Raw genomic sequence first — 24,762 nt, 5'->3', positions numbered from 1 at the left:
ACGAGGAAAGCACGTTTCTCCATCTATCTTGTGAAGGATTGCCGCGTTGTCTGAGAAGACTCCACTGGTTGATTAATTGGCTCAGTTCTGAACTTCTGTAAACTTTACTCCGAAAGAATTACGAGGTTTTCTTTGTCCAGCGACGATTATTACAATTCATTATTGTTATTGGTGAACAGGCTGGGGTAGCGGCTTATAGTTACTTGCCTCACATCCCGGCGACCCTACCTTGACTCTTTGTGTTGAAGGGTATGCGACCTGAAATCGCCACTACTGCTTCAGTGCGTGCAAGCACCGTGAGGAAGCGGGATCAAATCGCGAAAGATTTTTTTTTTTTCTGCTATTTGTTTTACGTCGCACCGACACAGATAGGTCTTATGGCGACGATGGGACAGGAAAGGAAGCGGTCGTGGTCTTAATTAAAGTACAGCCCCAGCATTTGCCTGGTGTGAAAATGGGAAACCACGGAAAACCATCTTCAGGGCTGCCGACATTGGGGTTCGAACCCACTATCTCCCGGATGCGAGCTCCTAACTGCACGGCCAACTCTCCCGCTATTATTATTATTATTATTATTATTATTATTATTATTATTATTATTATTTCTTGTTAATCACCAGTATAGTTCCTTATGGGTACGTCCAAGATGCACGCTGGTTTTCTGAGTCAGACAGTCGGCGCTGAATGTCTGACTCCGAGTGGCAGGTGGGATGTGGCCATTATGAAAGCTGGTTGTCAGAGCAGACAGAGCTGCCACAAAAGAAAAGATATGAAATACAACTGATCAGTGTAGCATGGAACTAACAAGAGAACAGGCTGCAGCTCTATTGCTGCTAAGTGACAATGTTACTAAACGAATGAGAAGTGATATACATCCAATTAATGAATTAAGATCTATTTACGGGGAGTACAAATACCTTTTTCCACAGTAACTTGTCGACGAAAACAGATTTTTGAATATTTCAGAATGAGTTCGGATACGTTTTGTTTTATTTTGTTAAAATTTGAACACAGGCTTACGAAGAACTGGGTGAATTACCACACTCAACACGAAAATCAACAGCCTGCGCGGCAGGTTGTCTGAAACCAGAATGAACGAATCATTCCGGTAAATATCTGAGTCAGACTACCAGTGCGCAGGTGCATTATGGCCAGTCCCGATTAAAAACACAGGACATACTTACGTCGACTCGGCGCCGACTGTCTGACTCAGAAAACCAGCGTGCATCTTGGACGTACCCTATCGCAAACAGGTTTACCCATCTAATGTTTATAATATTTTAGATTAACCCCTGTATGTTATTTTTTATGTAGTTCGTTATAATGTTGAAGTTTAAAATAGTTTTCTAATTTAATAACTTAATACAAAAATATTTTATTATATATTTTAGTTAGTTTTTTCCTGTAATAATCGTACTGTATATCGTTTTCAGTGGAGAGAGAGAAACTCCACAAGGGATAGCTGACCTCGAACAAGGGGTACTGCACGGCAGCAACATCAAAGTGATAGTAATTTTCACGCTATATATCTTAGGATAAAATTAACTTTCATCTTTTTTTGTAATTTTGAAATTCCCTTGTTGTACAGCTATCCCCGGTCAGGGACACTTTATATTTATTTACATATGCCGTATAGATGGTGATTTATTTACTATCGACAATGAATTTCGTAAAATATCTAAACAAATCCCTTTTAAAAACGGAACAGGGATACCAAAACGATGGAACAAATTAACTGAACATTTTGAGACAGATCCTCGCGCACTGGAGAACAACCCATTCACCTCCCAGCAACTGGCGGCTATGTGATACTGAATAAAAGGGTTCATTAGCTGTAGTGGCAAATTATAATTTTAAAAATCCAATTCAATTAAATATTTGGTAGATGACATTATTGCTGTCGTTATAAAATTAACTCCTCAAAGGTGGGTTTTCAACAGCTAGTCGAACATATAACAGGTAACTTTATTCAAGCTGCATTTGGATAATGTTTTGAGCAAATCCTCGTTATACAGCAAGATCCTGTCCTTAATTCTATACGTCTTTATACATACATGTTATTAGATTCTGTGTAGGTTGGACGTACTACGAGTATATGATCCCGACGACTGCTTGCCCTGTCAAATATGCAAACCTCGCTGTCACTCTCATAGGTCCACCCGCCATTACCCACGGTTCACGTACTAGGACGTGACTCAAGGAACCCACGACACGACGCAGAAGACGCCACACTGAATAGAGGATCGTAAAGTAAATTACTCCTTTCAAGAAGGCGCAAGTCTGAACTCTAAGATACATGGCAGACTAAAACAAAAAGATACTTCATTTTTCTACAACTGCGGTCTATACATACAGCTGTAGACAAGCCATTTTTCCTCCTTTAATATCTATATATTAATAAAGTTTACTAAAAACAGCTGTATCCAGTCTTTCCAGCCAATTTATTGGACCGATTTGATTATTATTATTATTATTATTATTATTATTATTATTATTATTATTTCCGGAAGTACTTGCCGGTGAATCATCAGACATTGATAGGTCTCGAAGTTCAATCAATTTTGAGTAATCCTAAAATCAAATCCCTATATGACCACAGTTATTGAATTTGCCTTGTGTTCTGTTTGTGTTTGAGATGCAAATAATTAATTAATAATACTGAATGAGTTCATGAATGAAAGAATAAACAGCTCTTCTTTCCCAGTCACGGATAACCACCAGCTGGGGACAGAGCATTAATTAATTAATCCAGCTGAGGAAAGAACATTCCATCTATTGGAACTTTACAAAAATGCTCACGCAAATGAACAACTGATTGCATTAAGGAATAATAATAATAATAATGCCAGTAACAGTAATAATATTAATACTCGCTAGGTATACTAATTACAACTATTATCCCGTTCTTTCAATTAGTATTTATAACGAAATTATGGCCCAACATTAGCTATATGGCATTAGTCTGCTCTGCATGTATTTCATGATCCTGCAATTTGATTGTATATATATATAATTTCTAATTATTAATTATAACTTACTAAGATTCCTAGGCTTAGTGCATTTCTTATCATTCTGATGACTTCATAACCATTCTCATCCTGATTTAACACATGTCGTTCATTACTATTCATGAATTTCCTTCTAACCGATAGGGTTATTTTTACAAGATTTCAGATGTGAAATATTCTTCCTTCTTTCATCACCGGAAAGGCATCTCACAATATCCCCTTCGCTGATCCATCCCATATATTTATAAATTCCCATCATCCACCAAATTAGACCTCGTGTTTCTCTTATATTTACATTCACAATAGTTATGTTTATACCCTGACTTACCCTACTGAATTCTGAGAGGGTCGCCCTGTTCCTACATTCAGACACTAACCACTGTCTCTGAATATCACTGTAAGTCGTGTAATAATTTGTTTATTCAGCGATACCTCAATCCTCTCAAGGTTATTTTCCCAATAATTTCCGAATCCCAATCTTTCTAGTAACTTTAGTTAACCAGCCAGATACCGTATTTAGATTTTATTTAAATATCACATGGTACGTCACAAATTGTAGCTTGACCCCAATAAAGCTCTACTTTAGAATTAATTTTTGTTCAATGTTCCTATTTAACAGATGCAAAAAATAACTTACTCTTCTGGTACAGTAATAGGCAAATGTAGTATCGAATAAATTCACTATCGCCGGCTGCTTTACGGGTCCTCTTATTACAAACGCAAACAAAGGTATATTGCGTAATGTGTTTCTTGCCAAAGAGCTCGCAGTGGAAGATATACTACTTATTTGCTCATTTCTTAGAAAATATTCATTCTAGGACCCCTCTTTCTTTCTCCTACCGTTCGCAATATTGGAATATTTTTTTCAGAACATCCTATGTGGATACGGCTGAACTCTGAGACTGTTCTTTGTTACAAAGCCATCAACTTATGGATGAGTCCTTTAAGGAACTATTATGTGTGGTTAAGTGCACGGAGTTCAGTGTTTTCCTGTCAGTTACTATAGTAACTTTAGCGGTGCATGCTAGTCCACCAGTAACATCGATCGCTGCATAATGCAGACCGCCAGGCTGTCTGGCGCACCATCTATCGCCTGGCCGTCTACCTTCGAGGACACAGTCATACACTAATTAAACATGAACGTAAGCGTCAGGTATCAACAGGAAAAGGATGTCCAGCCGTACCTTCAGTCTCTAAAACTAATAGAACACGTAAAGATTGTACAGTCCTACCTATAGTATCCCTTCCCTGTTATAGGTGGTAACTAAAAGGACTCAGTCTGTAATTGATTTATTTTCTCTTGTTCTTATATTTCGAATTCTTCCCGCCTCAAATGCAGGCTGCAATTGAGACAAAGAGAATCGTGACAAGAGATTATTATCCTAATTAAATTGAACATTTACGGGTTAACACCGATCCCTGATAATGTATAGATAGGGACAATGAACGATTAATAATAATAATATGCTGGGTATTCAGCCCGAAGGCTGGTTTGATCCTCTGCAGCTCCGCCAATAGCTGTCATAAATAGCCTAGGCGTCACTGAAGAGGCGTACTAGGGAAATGAGGAGTGAGGTAGTTTCCCGTTGCTTTCCTCACTGAGCCAGCCGTTGCCATTACATATCAACATATCAACAAATATCTAACAAATGTTAGACAACAAAACATTTCGGACCATTATTCAAAATTTGGAAGGGTTTAAAGTCGAAAGAACTCCAAAGACTGGAAGAGCCTGGACGAATAAACAGAAGAAACAGCAAAGCGCCCAATGAAGGAAAAGGAAACTTCAGACCAAGAAAAAATGAAATTGTAGCGTGATCCTAAGTGGTCAATTCAGAAATAAATAAATAATTTTTGAGATGAAAATCTCAACCCAGGGTCGATTGGCACCCGAATTTCAACCTTCCGGGTGGAAAACTAACAGCTCGGCAACTGAGCTAACCAAGCTGTTATTATTATTATTATTATTATTATTATTATTATTATTATTATTATTATTATTATTATTATTAGGGAGCGGATTTCCATGCAGTGATAGGTTAGATTTCGACGAGTCGAAGGAATTCTCTACTCCGCACCTGAATTTAGTAGGAAAAGTTGCATAAATATTAGGGGTTTTAAATGGCTCGCCCCCTAATGTGTGTGCAAATATTTAAACAGGAGCGTTGTGCGGCCTTGAAGCTTTCTACTCCTTGAAATCTAACCTATTTCTGCGTACAAATGTGCTCCCTAATAATAATAATAATAATAATAATAATAATAATAATAATAATAATAATAATAATAATACCTTGGTTAGCTCAGTTGCGGAGCTGCCAAAACTAAAATGAGCCTGGTATAAGCTGAAGAAAGAAATAGTATAGTTTGCTTAACGTCACTCCGACACAGATAGATCTTACGGTAGCTTCCTTCCCACTCCTAGCACTTTCCTACCCCGTCGAAGCGACGTGAACAAATTGTTATTTAAAAAAATACCAGCTTCTGAAATTGACAAAGTTATCTTATTAATTTAAAAATAGAGAAAAGTGATAATTATTCTAACTTAAAACTACGTAAAAGTATGTTAATATCGTTGCATATTACAATATTGAGGTAATAATATTTGTAATGTTCTCTTACCTCCCGCCACCAATATCCTTATACATGTTTTTAACCTTACTTTCTTCCCTGGAATTCTACACTTCTCAATACGCTAAACGCGTCTTGTCAACTTCTAACACATTCTTGAACTTTCCAGTCTCCTTCCCCTCTCGCTCCTACCATTACGTGTCTTTTCTGACTATAAACGTTCGTCCATCTCTCCACACTTCGTCAGTGTGCATCGCATCGGATCGGTTCGAGACTGGAACCTATTTCGACTTCGTCTGCATAACGACTTTATTCCACTTCATTCCAGCTGAAGCGTCATCAATGATTCAGGTAGAGGGAGAGGCCTTTCGACTTTCTGGGTAAGCTGATTCTTCCCACTTCTCTTTTCTTATAAATTTTTACTCTAGATTCTGCCTTTTTCTGAAGTAATAGAAAATCTTGGGGACCTAATCCATGATGGACTACTAAATCTTTTTGGTCTCGTTTCGTTTCATTATACTCTCTCCCCCCCCCCCCCCTTTTTTTTCTTTTTCTTAAATCTTTGATTCGTGCCTTCGACCAACAGGGATAGAATAGAACTCTGGACTTTGCCTGTCGTGCCGATGCGGTCAACGAGTGAGCTCTCTTCTTCTCTTTTGGAACAGTTGGAACACCTGTATTTCTTGTGCTCAAGTTGGCTGGAGTGTTGGGTATCATGGCTACTCATATAAACAGTGTATCATTCTTCATTTGAACATTTTTTTCTTTTACTATGTTCAGATCGTGCAGTCTTTCCCTAATTATGTATTGTCTATATACTGTGAGTATTTAAATTGTCAAATCTTTCTAATATTTGAAGAAGGAAAAGTTACTCTCTACTTCTCGATCTTCCGTATTTTCAGGTACCTAGCGTTGTTATTCTAGTCTTGTTAGAGTTCTATTGTGTAATTTCTTTTAAAGATGTATTCTTTGTTTTATCATAGCTTGTTATAAGGCATTGTTTAATGCATACATCTTCCCGGTGAGGTTAGTTTCTCAATCCTTTATATATTACAGATATAACTGTTCTTAATGTTGTGTTGCTATCCCTGTTATAAAAAATTCTAGTTCGGTGTTAAACACGCACTAATGATTGTTATTAATTAAATAATAATACTCGTTGAAATATTTCTTTCATTTTTCTGTACATCCTTGGACCCCCCTCTGGTCCACCCCTTCCACCCCTTTTGATGAATATTCCTAATCCGTTTATTCTATTGTATTCATATCTTTATATGACATATTAATTATCAGATATCATTCATAATGCGTCATACTATGCAAGGAAGGTTATGAAAATTTGACTTAATGAGAAATTTAAGTTGTTTTCGTAATATCATTGGTTTCATTATTGGCTTACTTGTACTAATAGCTACCATTCGAGCATTTTCTGAATATAAACGGTTTGGAACCTTTTCATTTCAGTTACATATGAAAACTGAAATCGCAAATATGTAGGTGGACAGGGCAGAAATTCCATCAGAGCGATAATGTTTGCTTCGGTCCTCTGTTATTAACAGTATCATGACGAGTTGATGCATGTATCAATGCTAACGGAGGGAATTTTGAACATTTCACGTGTTATACTGGTACGCTCTGTTCCTGTGTGTTACCCATGATTAAAACTCAGTATGTTGATTGGCAAAGCACACTAAATAACTGAAGTACTTTCAGACATCTTAAAATACAATTTCATCCAAATATCTGATGATGTCACCTTATCCAATTCTAACTAATGGTGTTCTACAAGGAGATTCGATTAGCCCTTTACTGTTCAACGTCAGATATTACAAATAACCTTAAGGACAGTTCAGCAGTACTTATACTCTACGGAGATGATACGGTAATAGGTTCAGAAGACAGAAGAGCTTCAGAAGGTACAAAACAGACTCAGTTCACGGGCCCTAAAAATGACTTAATCATGACAAAACTAAACAAAGACTTTCAGAAGAGGTGGTAAACTCTCTCCAGAAGATACATTGACCCTTCAAAATAAGCCTCTAGAAGCAGTACCAAAATACAAATATCTCGGAGTTACTGTTCAAACAACATTGGCATCTTTTAACTATCATATCAAAGAAAGAACAACATCAACAATAAGCAATTTACAACATTCAACAACCACAAAAACTTTCAATAAAAACAGCGATGATACTATTTAAAACAGCTATAGCACCAGTAGCAACTTATGGGATCCATATAATCTGGGATAAACTTAAAATTAACGACCTGATAACGCTAGAGAAAGTTAAAGCTCGTTATATGAAACGAATCCTGGGTATCGGGAAAGACAGTAGAAGAAATTGTCTTCATAGAAGACATCAGAATGCAGATACACGTGCCAAATACTAAGAGCTACATTCGAAATTCTCACTGAAAAACGCAGTTGTATCTGGAACGACTTTTATTCAACAGACGCCATAATGACGGATGAATTATGCAATGAACTCTTTCACAGATATCGTGTAAATATCTGCTGTAAAAGAAACAAAACTAGAGCAAGAGTAATGTGATATAGTTTGTATTGTTCACATTGTGCGCACTTTCGTTAGTAAGTTGTATAAAATGAATTCTAACAAAGAAATAAATAATTTCCGGAGCCATATCCTTACAACATGTTTTTTTTTTCTTCCACGTGTGAGGCATATGTCTTAAAAGTTTGGTCTACTTTTTGTTGCACCGTGTATAATGATTTGGTGGTATTTTTTTTAAATGTTAAAAATAAGTCTTGTCTTTTTCTTCAGCGTTCATCCTGCCTGGTTGTCGTGTCTACTACTTAGATCTGCTGTCTCCATTTATTTCTTATCTCTGACAGCATCTGGATGGATATTAACGCTCTTGAGGTCCTTATACAGTGATGTGTCGGCTGAACGTTGTTTTGGTAGTTCCTTTGATCTTCTGACAACGGCCTCTAGGTGGCTTCTGCTCGTAAAACATACTCAAACCATCGGAAACGTCAGTCGCGCATTTTCTCGTGGTCTGGTGCAACGCCAAAAAAAATTCCCGGTTGTATCATTGGAAAGTGGATCTAATTTGGTGATGCTGGATGTCCATCTCCATAAAATCCTTCATTCTTCACAGCCATTTTACCTTACTTCATATTTCAAATACCTCGTAACTTATCACAGTCTTAACACTAGATCTACTAATAATTCCATCCTTACCGAACTCGATAGCTGCAGTCGCTTAAGTGCGGCCAGTATCCAGTATTCGGATAGGTTCGAACCCCACTGTCGGCAGCCCTGAAGATGGTTTTCCGTGGTTTCCCATTTTCACACCAGGCAAATGCCGGGGCTGTACCTGAAATAAGGCCACGGCCGCTTCTTTCCCAGTCCTAGCCCTTTCCTGCCCCATCGTCGCCATAAGACCTATCTGTGTCGGTGCGACGTAAAACCAATAGCAAAAAATTCCATCCTTGCTTTACCTACTCGAAAAACTGCCATTTACGATCCTTCATTCACAGTAATGTGGAACCTCCTTCCCGAAAGTATCAGAGGGTTAAGCGCTATTCGCACTTTCAGAGAAGCACTATGGAGACATTTTATGCACTAGTAAGGATCATCTGTAAACTTGATGCTGCTGCTTAACCATTCTGTTGTCACGGATGCCCTGATAGAAGATTGGTTTAACATTCTAAACCGTTTTGTTTTTCAAATGTTAGTACATAAAATTTACTAACTCTTCTTTTACATGTAGGATATTAGTTTTTAAAAATTTTCCTTTTATTATTTCTCATCACTCATCATCCTTGTATTATTATTAATTTAATTTGTATTTAATCTAATTAGTGCAAAGTATTAGAATGTAATATACATGTATACTTCAGTGCCTGGTTAGATGGAAAAGAAGGCCTGAAAGTCTTAATTTTGCCAGGTAAAATAGAACATTACATATTACATCTCAGCATTGCGCTAATTTTTAATAGAATAAAAATCGGATTAAGTGTGTGTCAAAATATAGAAAGGTATTTTTCCTGGAAAACTGCTTCTTAGAAAGAAAATGCCTATAATCATTTCTTTGTAGAAAAGTTAATTTTAAGTAGACGCAAATGCTCCTTGTTTTTTAAAATATGAATAAATTTGTTAAGAAGAAAGCCATACTTTTCACTCTCGACTCAGTTTTAAATTTAAACTTAAATGCTTTCCAGTCTTTCACACATGTTCAATATAAATATTACGCTATAAAAATACATTATTAAACAAGGAATAAATATACACACTATTAAATAATCACATGTTTCGTTCTTAAAAGATCATCAGATTCTATCAAGTCGCATTCAATGTTTGGAAATATTTATGTTGATTTATGTCCAAACATCTGTGAATTTAAAATTTGGAAGTTATCTTAACCAATCCCTGCTTTCAAAATCGACTTTCAACCTATTAGGTAGTGTTATACGTACATAGTACGTGTCGAGGAGATGTTAAGTATAGAACAAAAATGACCAACCGGACACCAGTGGGGTCCGAACCCACAACCTCCCAATTTCGCGTCGGTTGCTCTACCAATTGAAATATGGTGGCCTAGCCTTGGATAAGGAGTACAAGATGAAAATAAATAAGTCCAAAACAAAAGTTATGAAATGCAGTCAAACGAAGTCAGGTGATGCAGGAAATATTAGATTAGGAATGAAGCAGATGAATATTGTTACTCGGGTAGTAAAATAACTAACTATAGAAGTAAGGAGGACATAAAATGCAGAGTAGCACAAGCAAGGAAGGTATTTCTTAAGAAAAGAAATTTGCTTACTTAGAACATTGATATACGGATTCGAAAGATGTTTTTGAAAAGTTTTGTCTCGAGCATGGCATTGTATGGAAGTGAAACATGGACGATAGTAGGTCAGAAAGAAAGACAATAGAAGCTTTCGAAATGTAGTGTTACGGAAGAATGCTGAATCTGAGATGGATAGATCGAATCACAAAGGAAGAGATTCTGAATCGATTTGGTTAAATTTGACCAGAAGAACAGATAGAATGATAGGACACGTCCTAAGACACCCAGGACTGGTGCAGTTGGATTTTGAGGAAAGTGTAGGGGGTTAGAATGATAGGGGTAGACAAAGATACGAATATTACAAGCAGATTACAGCAGATGTAGGATGCGACAGTTATGTAGGAATGAATAGGTTAGCACGGGATAGGGTGGTGTGGAGAGCTGCATCAAACCAGTCTATGGACTGTTGACCCAAACAACAACACGTATTCTTTACGTATAACTCGACCTAATAGGTTGATCGTGAAAATGCAATATTCAAAGCCCTGCTTCATCACTTATTTCAGCATTGAATATGACTTGATAGACTCTGATGATGTTCTTTTATGAACAAAACACGTCATTCTTTGTTTAATAGTTATTAATTATTCCTTGTTTAATAATGTGTTTTTCCTACACATATGATATAGTGTAATATTTACATTGAAATTATGTATTCGGCAGACTAGAAAGCTTTATGTTTATATTTAATATGAATAAAAATTTAGGCAGTGTTCTCCGTTTTAAAGCTGCTGCGTGCATAGTTTTTCCTCCGGTTTGCTCTACGATTTTTTTTAAACACTACCAGCTCTCGTGATAAGCTATTATAATTATACATAGCCTGTAATAATCTGAAAGAAATGAGCGTTCTAATGGCGAAAAATTACTGAAATCAGATGAGTAATTCCAGAAATTACCTTCCATATAAAAACACAACATCCATGAACATTCGCCTCATATGACCCCACCACTGAAGTCTGTTTATGCGTACAGCTTCATCTATCGAGTTCATTTTTTACTTAGTGTAGATTATCACTAGAGCCCGAGTTTTTATGCATTAATAGCATGACGAATATAAGACCCAGTGTAATTACTCAGCCATTGTAGCATGGTAGTTTGTGGTCCCGCCACTGCAAGCACTGCAAGAGGTTATATCCGACACGTGCTCCAGTTGTGCCGGCAAGCCGGGTATAGAAAAGTGCCGGAGAAGTTACTGTGCGAGCTATTTCAGTGAAAAAGTTTAATTTTCTTTGCTTTCAGTTCAAAATCTCAGTTTATTGCGTGTTGTGTACTGAGGCTTGATTCATGTTATAGGATAGAAATCAATTTGAAAATTGGGCCAGAGCTATTCCACGGAAGGATACTGAGTTAAGGCATAACAGCAGACTTTGTGATGTTCATTTCTCTGATGATTTCATAGTAAAATGAGATAATTTTATAGTAAATCGTGAATTTATAATCTCGAACATCCCCCAAATCTTCACGCAAGCTTTAGAAAGTCCAGTAACCGACAAATTCGAGTTGGTAAGTGGAGTATTACCTTTAAATAGTTCATGGGTATTTCTTTTAATATTTATCTGTATATGTGCACTCCAGTAAACTGTGCTTTCCGCAACTTGTGATGAAGGCTATAGGTTTATTTCCATGTTCCTTGTGATTTTTTTTTCATTTTACCCTGTCGTGGTATTTTAATTGTAATCTCACATTGTGTTTTAAAAGACAGTGTATATACTTATCAGTTACGGAGTAATACATTTCCTCTGGCATCATTCCTAAGACCAGCTGATCGGTGCTGTGGAGCTTGCCCACTATAACGCTCCCTGGCGGAGCGCGCTTGAACTCGAGGAGTCCTCACACTTGTTCTTATATTCGTCATGTTAATAGGTTAGAATGCAAAGTTTCTGAAGAGAGCAGCAAGTATAGTCTACCTTCACAACGATTATGCTATGGGGTTTGCATAAACATTAGGGGTACGACCCATCAGAACTCCTATAACTTATGTTACTCTTGCTACTTTATGGAAGAAGAAGCCCCCTGATTCAGAGTAACACTTTGGGTGATACCAAATTATGAATTTCACTGACTCATTAAGGCCGGCACTGTCTCAGCCGTATTCTGCTACTCGTTTGTAAATTATGCTCGCGGATTAACTAGTTTGACACGCAACACAGAGACAATTCACCTAGGCTCGTTTGGCCTCCCGTTCACTTCACAAATTAACCAAATTTAGTTTGCAATCTAACCTGTTACGGCATGAAAATCCGGCCTTTAATTATCATTAAGGGTCGGATGTTACGGAGAAGTAATTTCTTTTCTGAGCGTCATTTTACCCGAAATCTGAAAAATAACACTCAGTGATTGGTCCCCGGCCCAGTTTAAATTTTTTGTTGCATATACATAAATGCGTATTTTATTGATTTAGTCATATTTTGCTCATTTTAGTCATACAAGGTCGCATTTGGTTATATTTTAAATATTTCTGTTTGAGTTGAATCCTCCTCCGTTTTTATAACAAGTTACATGTTGTCTACGTCGATGTTCAAACACAGGATTTTAAAATACTATAGTAGATGTTTTTTTCTCTGTTTGCTCGATGAAGATAGACAACATATTTAGAACATATGGTTCCGAGAAAGATATGCTGTACGCCGATAGATAGCAAAAAGCATGCTAAAAAACAGAGTGAGAACTGCACTCCGGAGCTGTGATAATGAATGAAGGACAAAGCGTTAATTTACCTACTGTAGCTCTGACAGTCTGCATTATTAAATGTGTCTGCTGTATTACCGCTAATCACTTTTTGATAACTTACATTAGAGTAATACTCTAATACGTGCTACCTATCACTAAAATGCTTGCGTCATATCTTTCCTTAGGATATATTTGGCTTGTTTTAGGGCATATTTAGCATCTTTAACTAGTTTCAGGTCATATTTAACTGGTTTCAGATCACCTTTAACTAGTTTCAGGTCACATTTAGCTTGTTTAGGGTACATTTAGCATATTTAGCTAGCTTTAGGTCATATTTAGGAAATTTTAGGGCATGTGTAACTCGTTTAGGGCATATTTAACACATTAAGCTAATTTAGCTCATGTTTAGCTAGTTTATGGTATGTTCAGCATATTTTAGCTAGTTTTGGGGTATATTTAGCAAGTTTGTGGCATATTTAGCTAGTTTGGGTCATATTTGGCAAGTTTAGGGCATATTTAACAAATTTCACTAGTTTTGTCATATTTAGCTAGTTTAGGTCATATTTAACTACTTTTTAATTTATATACCTAGTTTAAATCATATTTAACCAGGTTTAGGTCACATGTAGCTAGTTTAGGTCATATTTAATTAGTTTTTAGGTCATACTTGCTGCATGTTTAGTATTTCTTTAGGTCATAAACAACCGAGCCCTAATTATCACATTGCATATAATGATTTGATTACCTTTGTCGAGAGTCAAGTGGACATCATATATATTTGCGTCGAGATGGCTGCACGTAGGAAAGAGAATACGACATTACTGATGAAACCGATATCTTTACAGTGTCTCGTTACTGACCTGTGGACTGCAGTGGAAGTGTCCCGTGCCAAGTGGAAGTTAAAATCAATGCGCTGCTAACGTTTGGCGTCACCATGAGGAAGAAAAGGAGGTGTGGGGGGGAAAGGATGTAATAATATGTTGACGTCAGTTGCCGAGAACAAGAAACGTAGTACGTATATCACAGTGTCATATTCCAAGTCTGCTTACAGTTATGTTGTCTGAAAGCAAGCATGCATACATACGATACATACATACCTACTGAACCTTTGTGACGGGCTCAATACATACATACATACAAACATACATAGATACATCTTTCACTCAGAGGCGTAGGCAATTGGGGGGGGGTTAAGGGCGATATACTTCCCCCACCCTTCATGAGGCGCTTGTATTCATTATAAATAGATACTAAAACATGATAAAATAATTAAAACATCTATCTGCAAAAACATCCGTTTAAATGTGTTTTATTATTGGTATTATTGTTACTATTCATATCCACCCCGTAAGAGCCTCCGTGGTTCAGGCGGTACTGCGCCGGCCTCTCGCCGTTGTTCAAATCCCGGTCACTCCATGTGAGATTTGTGCTGGACAAAGCGGAGGCGGGACAGGTTTTCTCCGGATACTCCAGTTTTCTCTGCCATCCTTCATTTTACTGATTCTCCTATACTGAGCAAGTGGCCTTGCGGCTAGGGTCGTGCAGCTGTGAGCTTCCATTCGGGAGATATTGGGTTCGAATCCCACTGTCGGCAGCCCTGAAGATGGTTTTCCGTGGTTTTCCATTTTCACACCAGGCAAATGATGGGGCTGTACCTTAATGAAGACCACGGCCGTTACCTTCCCAATCTCCCGCCCTTCCGTCGCCGAAAACCTTCGATGTGTTAGTGCGACGTTAAACAAATAGCAAAAAAAAAAACACTCTCCAATAACATTTATTTTATTTTTTATATCTTGCATTACGTCTCAGCGACTCAGATAGGTCTTATGGCGACGATGGGACAGGAAAGGCCTACGAATGGGAAGGAAGTGGCCGTGGCCATAATTGAGGTACAGCCCCGAAATTTGCCTGGTGTGCAAATGGGGAAACTACGGAAAACCACCTTCAGGACTGCCGACAGTGGGGTTCGAATTCACTATCTCCCGGATGCAAGCTTACAGCTGCGCGCCCCTAACCGCACGGCCAACTCGCCCGGTCAGTATCATTTCATTTCATCTGTCAGTAGTCATTAATCATTGCCCCAGAAGATTGCGACAGGCTCCGGCAGCCGGCACAATTCCTATGCTTGCCGCTAGATGGGGTCTTCATTCATTCCATTCCTGACCTGGTTGAAATTGGAAACAGGCTGTGTATCTTTGTTTTTCATCCCCCACCGTAAATTGTATATAAATGAACCCCTTCGCATTGAAAATGTGTTTTATTATTATTAGTATCATCATCATCTCCAAGGAAATGTACCTACGCCACTGTCTTCACTATAATGTTATGCCTTTGAGCGTTCAGTCTGCAAGCCTCTGAATTAACTATGAGCCCTATTTGCAACTGGCCCAATGACCTCTCTTAGTTCTGCCCCATTCATCCATACGGGTATGTTTTACAGCCTGTTGTGTAGGTTCGTATCTAAGAAACTATTTATCCAATCACTACCAAGCGTGGGTCAGATTTTTACGTTAACTAAGGCAAAATACATGCACAATATAAACTCTTATTAAATACAATAAAATGTTATATTATACTGTACATGTATATCTTGGAACATCAACAGCGATGTAAATAGCAACAAATCACATTTGGATATTGAAATATCTGCTCCAACTTTAGGTACAATTTTCAAGTGAGATAACAATTTGAGTCATAATTCTTTTTGTCCAACAACAGTAAAGACTTACAAAAATCCAAAAATTGGCTTTCAAAAATATTTTTCCGCTGAAAAATTCTGGCTTAGGTTGTTGCCTAGGCCATATGGATGTTCATTTTCTTGTCATGATATTTCTCCATCAACTGAAGAACAGCATGTATGGAATCTTTTGTCCCGCAGTTTTGGGTGAATCCACATTGATCCGGTGAAACATCAACAATTTGTCGAAAGTAGGCATCTCTTCGTCGTGTAACACACTAAAGGGAAATGATCCGTAATAGGAGTCACTTTTGTATTTCCAGAAATGTTTGATTACCAGAAGAATGATGGTTCGTTCGCTTCCACCATCTGTTAAAGAGTGCTGAAAGCCAGAGCCATTCTGCCCTCATTTATGGCAAGTAACTTTATATTTCAAAAGGCGTGTCATTTGGACCTGTCGCTTTGTTATTTTTCATCTCGTGGATAGCAGAGAAGACTTTATCAACCGTGAATGCAGGAACTGCACCAAGAATAACATCGGCTGAAGATAGCGGTGGGTGTGGAAATTCCTCATCGCAAGTTTTCTCGAAATAGCCCCTCGAACAGCTATATATATCCTTTTGAGTGGTGTAACGGGTGATCTTTTTCATCTTTAATGTGAACGAAATGACCTAGGTCTTGTGTAGCACAGAGGCGGTCCTTGGCAAGTTGGTAATGCCTTCTGACATATTAATTTGATTGTATAGAGGGTGATTAAAAACATGTGATAGCACTTAGTATGTTGTATAGGATGGCAAGAAGAAATCATGTCCGGAATTGCATGATTTGAGCGCTGGGGGAGGGGGGCGTCAAACATTAACACTTCGGATATGGTGATGCTATGCGTTTTGCATTTTGTCAAGAAACCCCCATACCAACTCGAGAAGGGCATTACTTCGTGCATTAATTTTTTTAAAGGGTTCGAATTGTTTACCTTCAACTTGATTACAGTGTCTGCATCGGTGATGCAGAGATTATGGCTTTCTTAGTCAAGGGCGTTTTTGTTTGGGGTTCTATCGGGGGTATGTTGTACGACACTCCTTAACATGAGGAGAACCACATCGTACGAACCCACGCTGAGCCCAGAACCACACGTCTTTGACCAAAGATACCAATCTCTGCAATTATTGAAATTAAGTCTGATAAAATATGAAATGTGAGGAATATACAAAACCATGCGCTCGTTCTGGTTTTGAGACACTATTCAGATTTACAATGCACCTAATATCAACGAAGAATTTTGGCATTTTGTGTTTTGGCTTCCTTAACATTTCTGTGCCACTGTAGAGTAATCAAATAATATATAGCGTAACCCTGAACTTAAACACAGAGGTTCAAGAAATTAGTTTAAGCCGTTTCTCTGTAATTTTGTAACGAACCTACTTTCAACTTCTCTACCTAATCCGAAATAACAACCAAGTTTGGGTCAAAAGTGTAAGGTGCACATACAGAATTCTATTTATATAGATAGACAAAATGTTACGACATGATGTTAATTTGTATCATAGTCGATAGTTTATACGAGGGTGAATCAAAAAGTAAGTTACACTTCAAACTTATGGCCATTTATGCACCCATCTACACGACTATGACAATATACAATGTAAGTTCACTTTCCCACGTAGTCCCCAAAAGACTGTAAACATTTTCCGGAACGGTCAACCGACAGTTCGATTCTGGATGCGAAGAAATCACCTTCAGCGCTATGTAACCACCTGGAGATAGCTGCTTTCACCTCCTCATCGTTTCGGGGAAAATTGAGCGCTAGTGTGATTTTGTTGCACGATAACACCACACCTCACACGGCCCGCCAAACGTCCGGACCGCTGCAGTGATTCAAGTGGGAGGTATGGGGACAACCTCCATACAGTTCAAACTTAGCGGCATGCGGTTATCATGTGTACAGTAAGCTGACAAAATATCTCGGTGACGACGAATCCGCCCTCGTATTTAGTGCCATATCTCTGATCCTACAATTGATTATTACTGCACAACACATCATCTGCGATCCGTCTGGCTTACTGGACTCCTGATAAGGGTGAAAGACAGTATCGTAAATTTGTTTGACAAATATTATAAGAGATTTTAAATTGAATAATGCCTTTATAAAATAAGTGGTCCTTTCTGTACTAAAAATATCACCAAATCACTTGAACGGAGTTTAAAAAGTATAACTCTGCCTTGTTTACATTTCACACACCACAATTCATAATACAGTACAACCTCTGATATCCGGCCCTCTGATATCTGAACCCTTCGATATCCAGCCTGGTTTCTCGAGATAAATTGTTTTAAATGCATATGACAAGTTCATATTTTTGGACTGGGATGTAATGAACTACATTGCCGATTTGGATTGCAGCATCACAAGGAATGCAAAGAGGAAATGCGCACTGGGATTGCTAATCAGCTGGAGTGAAATGTAAACTCTAAACAGTTAAGATAAAACAAATAAAATGTTGTTTACCTCAGAGAATTCATGAGCACCCTTAAGACTGAAATGTGGCAGAATCTACAGTAATCGTATAGCTTCGTTCAAAACTCAGCAACATTCACAACTCTCAACATTGTGATTGATCCAAATAGATAAATCAACAAATAAATAAATCACTTAATTAATTAATTAATTTGACAAATATTTCTCTGATAATGTATTACGGTACCTCTGGAATGAAAAACAATCATATTTGAAAGAAATAATAAACTGCGCATTTAAGGGTTAAGTTGCAGTGTTCTCAAGCCAAATAATTTTTTTTTTTATTTTTTTTTTTTTTTTGGCACTTGAACCGCAGAGTATTCAAAACATTGTCTCAAATTCGGTGGTCTGCTCAGTGTAACGCCCTAACATATGGCACCCTTTCTTTGTGTAGACCAATAATATAGAGTAAACTGAAATATCCATGTAAAACCCGTTTCAGCAGAGGCTGTACTTCTCTGTAAAGTAGCTCCACTTCAAGCTAATGTATGCCCAATCCGCCAGACAACAGCAGTTTAAGTGTCATCTTGTGAGACTGAAGAACGCTCTTGTGGCTCCCACTTTTACGTAAGTGGCCATCCAATGAGCGATCAATTGAGGCAGTAAGAGGTGTTGTGAATGTCTAGAAAGCTCCGAGTTAACCCTAAATATTTGCAAAATATTCGAAGTAGGTGGAGTACAACACCAAATCGTAACTTTCGTACATTCGTTCCACTATTCATTCTGATTTTGTCTCTTGAAAAGTTTTTTTTTTTTTGCTATGTACAGTATTGTTTGATGTTACAGTGTGCATATCAGACCACCATGTGAGTCTTGGTACAAGAGGCAAGATAATATCGGTACTGGGAACTCAGCTGATTTCCAGCAAATCTTGTGCAAGACATTTAACCCTAGCACAACAAAGTTCCGGAAATTCAGACCGTGATATATCCGTGCAAACCATGCAGACACAGAGAGCAATACAAGCTGTAAAGGCTTCCACTTCCTAACCTTGTCACTAATTGGAACAGAATAGTGTGTCTTGCTTTACGTAATATTAGTCAATAAGTTCATGGACCGGCGCCTACAATGTAGACAACACAGTGTACATTTGCAGTCGGTAAGGTCGTGACTAGCGCCTACAGTGTAGGCAACACAGCGTACAATTGTGTATTACTGTCGATCAGTTCTTGGACTGGCGCCTACAGTTTAAGCACCACCTAGTCTTTGTCGTGACTTTTCGCGACTCTTTCCCATCGTGCTGAAACGGCTGATTTTGCCATCACCCTCTCAAGCGTTTCGCTAGTGGATTTTCCTCATTTTTGGCAGAACTTGAAATTTGCCCATTGCTCAAACTAGGGCATTATCAAGTTCCGCCTCTCACACTGAACTACCCTTCATGTGCGCAACTACTCCTACTGGCACTAGAGAAGAGCTGTCACGGCACTATTCTGTAGTGCACTACACTAGGTCGTCAGTCCACGAATTTTATGACTCTACTACGTAGTTTGAAATATTGCACAAGCATGCTAACGTTAAGGAGTCCAGGTACACTTAAAATATGGATACTATTCTTGGATATTTAAAGTAATTTCAGGACACAAAAGAGAACAATGATAATTATGATAATTGTTCAAACTAGGGCATCATTCAGACCTCGATTCAAAACTTTAAACATCATCCCATTACCCTTTGTATCGTGGAAAGTATTATTTTTAAAATTAATTTAAGGGAAGTCGTAAAGGTCTGAATCAGCAAAGTTTGACATTTTCAGATTTATTTTAAATTTTATTAACGTGTAAATCATTCATTTTAATGTGGCACCTGTTTCATTCAAATATTTACTATTTTAAGTAATGTATTTAATATATTCGTGCACTTCTATTTCAAGACACGTTTTGTGCAACGTATCACTGATTTACACATATCTCAGGGAGGGCTGTGGCTTGGTGTGTTTTGAAGAGAAATATCTGGTTTATTAGTTGATCACCTTGCTTTAGCTGCAATCGCAAGATGCAGTATTGTTTTGGCGGAGGATTTTAAAGCTTCTGTTCTGCAGTAGGTGAGCTTTACCGAAACTTTTTCTTGTAAGTGCAATTTACTCAAAATCACTTTTTTTCCGAAACAAATGCTGCCTTTTTTCAGAAACTACTGGTTGCATTTCCATGCAGTGTTTACGAAATGTTTGTGATACTGTTCTGGTAGCATAGATATACTTTGCTTGACAGTTATTGCATACTTTATTTTTATAATAAAATATCTGCAAAAAAAGATACAATTGGGGAATATTTTTTAAATCATAACTTTTTTCGTAGCACACATTTTAAAGCTATTCTAGATCAGTGTGTACAAAAGACATGAGTTACAATCATATTAAAAAATCATATTTCTGCATTCAGTGGCTACTGAGAGAAAGGTTCAATTATTCAGCTATTGTAACATTGACGAGATGCAGCATTACGATTTCCCTTAATGAATAAAGACAGTTCCCTAAAAATGAACAGCTATATGTACGATCATAATATAAGGCACAAACAAAACATATTTCTTACACACACATACAAATGTATTTCTCATAAGAATCAAATCATACACTGAACTGCGACAGGACATCAAATTTGCCCCAAAAATAAAAACATTAGAAAGATTATTAAAGGCATATCTGGGATACAATCTTATGTATTCTGTAGAGGAATATCTCAGTAGGTCATCAATTTCATAAAAAAACTGTAATTATAAGATTATAATATAAAATGTACCTAATTTATTAGTTTTATATTGCATTGCTTTAAGACGTGTCCAATATCAAAATGTGATTTGTATAGATGTATTCGGTCTGATGTATGAGTAAATATAGTACTAGTTAACTCTATGCAAATCCGTCAGTATCCTCTTGGAGTAGTGAAGCATAAAAGGCTTCCTCCAAACGCATACCAGACAATAAATGGGTACTCATTTTTAGTGTACCCCAGCGTCATGTATGACGTAAAATTCTAGTTTCTATTTTGTGTCAATGGAAAGTTAAGTCAGCTTTGATATTTTATTAATAATGACTACTTTGAAAATGTAACTCCCGTCTCCTATAAATTATCTTTTCGCACCATACAGAGGTAAAATATTTCCCTGTGGACAAAGATCTCCACTATCAGCCAACATTGCGTACATGAACTGAGCTGGATTCTTTTGTGGCGCTTTCAATCCTACCTCAAAATGAGATAGGTTCATCATTAGTCAAGTGTATTAACTATGGATTATACGTACATGAACTAACTGAATAGGTTTACGTAAAAAAATATTTTCATTGTTTGAGTTTCCTGTGTGTAGTGATAACATTTCTTGAACTGTAGTTTTGGAAGAGTTGCTTTCTTGTTCATTTTTGTATGGGATTTAAAGGATACTATTTCTCAGTAATGCCGTTCTCTTTTCAGAAACTTGAGCAAAACTATGACGACGAGTATCTCAACTCCAGCTGGGCCGATAGCGGAAGTTTGAAGCGAGAATTCCAAGGCTTGAGGAACATCTCGTGGCGCCCCAAATAGATGATGCTTCCAGACCATCAGACACGTAACATACTGTACTGTTCTGCACTCTTATATTTCTGTGAATTGATATTGGTTAATTCTTAAAGCAAAGAAAAGGTTTCCTCTGCTTGTTTTTGTATACTCGCGCCACGCTAGTTAAGGTATGAACAAAATTCTTGAGCATGCCGGTTTGGAAGTATTGTTGTTGATGAACTGCTGGTGTTGTATCACAGCGTATTTTTATCTTAAATTTTTAATCATTAGGTTCTAATCGAAATATCTGTAATAATACCCGTACCTTCGTTCCCGATTTGATACGTAAAATGCAATCGAAAATAAACTTTCAATTAGGCAAAAATGTCTTTAACCAGCAAGTTTAGGAAAAATTAGCCAATCACAAATCGTTAACCACATGGAGCTGGAACTCAATAAATTAAAGAAGGGCATTTTGTCTTCGAAGTTTGTAGATTTAAATTCACTTCCATTTACGAAAAGTTAATTTAACTTTTAATTTGTTTAGTATTTCCTACAGAAAAAATGTACCGACACGCTTCCCGAAACAAAATCAATTTGAAAATATATTATGCCAAAAGTTCTAGAGGAAAGTTGATCATGTTTCCTCTGTTTAAATATTCAAAGCAAGTCTAATGTCAGATTAAGTACCAGTGCTGTACTTTTGTGTGTGTGTGTAAATATTTGGCTAAATAGCATGATCTTGCCGTTTGCATAAACAAAAATTGCAATGGAGACTTCATTTTCTCATCAACTCGGATCAGAACCCATGGAAGGAAACATACGAATATATATCCCATGTAAACAGGTAAAACAACCATCAGCACTTTAAGAGAATGAAAATATTCCTCATGTTAAAGTGCTCCATTTGATATCGTTGATTTCCTATTCCTATCCATGAAATATGAAACGTATTAAAGCTAAATCCGTTAACAAATTCTCATCCCAGTCTTCAAGATAAATTGAGAATAAATATAGGTAAATTATAAAAGTAAATTACAGAGGTCGAAAGTACAAACGTTTGACTAATTTCATCTACTGTGCAGATTTCCCTTCCTTTTATCAAAATAAGAAATACTATATTTCGTTCCTGTTTCATTGGCTTTTCCTAAATGGATAATGTGGGTCTTCTGAACATTGCAATGTCACCGTTTCGATTAATATGAAGGTAAAATTAGTAATCTGAGCTTTTAGGCGAAGAGAAGTCTCTATGCAAAGTCTTCGTTGTGGTCTCAAGTGGTTCTATGTGTGTACTCCTTGGAACAACCTCCAAGACATGCAGTTAAGCGCTGTTTTCTTGACGATGGCCTGTCCAAACTAGTGCAGGATGCCGGAGACATTGGCAGTGAACATGACAAGATTATTTGAGGCTCTAAGGATTCTATCAAATGTTTGGCATGTAGGAGGTAATTCGTTTATCCACCCTTGAGTTATTTACACATGCGACCAGTCCTCCTTAAACTAAACATCAAACATCGATGTAGATTTGCAAAGTTTCTAATTTTTACGTGGCTCGTGAGTTGCAGAAACACCAGTGTCCATCTTGTCACGGTATTTAACAAATTATTCTAAGCTTAATGTAAAATGGCCATGTCAGTTTTAGATTAATCTTGAAGTTCTGTCAATCCTAGTTAATTGTAAAAGCTATATCTGTTTTTAATTAGCCGTAGAATGTTAACCAGAAATCAGTGTGGAACCAATAACGAGAAAGTTACCGATAAAGAAGACAATTGGGTTTCGGCAAAACTGAAGATTTTATTGCGTGGACAAATCTGGGTTCTCATTTCACTGTTGTATACCATAAATACACATACATAACACGTCTCATTGACATTTTTTCTGTTTATTTTACATCATCCGTTGCAATCCCTGCAGTCTGCGCAAAATATTTTAAACTAGACTGGAAATGTGTCTGTATCAGATACAAAACCGACAATCTTCACGCAAGATTAAACTGGTATTGAATATACTGATACATTTATGTTTGTTGCATGATATTGGAACGGAACAGTTTATTAAAGAATTACATTTTAAAGAAAAGATCGTATTTAGTTATAAAGTTATATTAAATTCGTCTCCCTTGTAGCATTGATTCATACAGACATTTGCGTCCTTTCATATAAAAACATAATTTCATGATTTTAACAGCCTATGATTATTGTTATTATTATAATAAGAATTGTGAAGAATATACAAAAACTGGCAGAGGGAACTTATTATAATATATACTAGTAAACGAACACAGAATTGCTCAAATCTTGTACTGCTTCTGATTACAAAGCATAATTATGCAGATCTAAAAGCAAATACTCCGCAAGAGTAATACTAAACATTAGTACGTGTTACGGTTTAGAGAGAACGCTTTGGCAGTCCTCCATTGTTAGGAAGATCGTTACATATAAATATATTAAATGTAAAGTATCTCAAATGCTTTCAATTTAAAGAAAAACTGCGACATTACCAATGTAAACTACGCCAAGCTGTGTTGTTTAGAATTTCACTGGCTTTTTTTCTTTGTCAATAAAATGTGAAAACATGTGTTTTATATAATAATTATATTTAGAACTCTTGTATTATCCGAACAAAGTGATGTGATCCTGCTGCCATTGTTAGCGTCCAGATAATTTTTATCGTTTTGAGATGAATCATAGAATATTTATATAAATATAAAGTGTTTACATTGATGTAAATATGATTTCTGAAAATGCAATAAATGAGTATGTGACACATCATAAATACAGAAATAATTTGATAACACTTCATTCCTGACACGGAGTTTCTAGCTGTCCACACAACTGGTGTTGTGTTTTCTAGTAGAGTCTTTGAGCTAATGCAGTTTGTTTCTGTGACCCTTTGTGTCGCGTTGGGTGTTAAAAATAACGTTTTTAATGGAAATCGTTGTGTTTCAGGAAGTTACCTTTTGTTACCGAGGATGTATTGAAGGTCAGGTCACAGTCTGAGGAAAAACATCAGATTATGCGTGTAGCAAGAAATCGA

The 24,762-nt window shown here is 37.0% G+C and overlaps 1 protein-coding gene across 3 annotated transcripts in view; it reads left to right on the top strand.

Moving 5' to 3' along the window:
- LOC136884650 (cilia- and flagella-associated protein 298) overlaps positions 1-24,483 on the top strand; it is a 611,731-nt gene extending 587,248 nt beyond the window's left edge. For all 3 annotated transcript variants that reach the window (XM_068229986.1, XM_068229985.1, XM_067157462.2), the window contains one exon: positions 21,661-24,483. In XM_068229986.1, the coding sequence (XP_068086087.1) occupies positions 21,661-21,771 (111 nt within the window). In that variant the 3' untranslated portion in view covers positions 21,772-24,483. The remainder of the gene's footprint in view (positions 1-21,660) is intronic.
- Positions 24,484-24,762: the final 279 nt, after the last annotated feature.

The sequence above is a fragment of the Anabrus simplex genome, chromosome 13, assembly GCF_040414725.1.
Source record: "Anabrus simplex isolate iqAnaSimp1 chromosome 13, ASM4041472v1, whole genome shotgun sequence".
Taxonomy (NCBI): Eukaryota; Metazoa; Arthropoda; class Insecta; order Orthoptera; family Tettigoniidae; genus Anabrus; species Anabrus simplex.
This window is presented reverse-complemented; position numbering and strand designations above follow the sequence as displayed.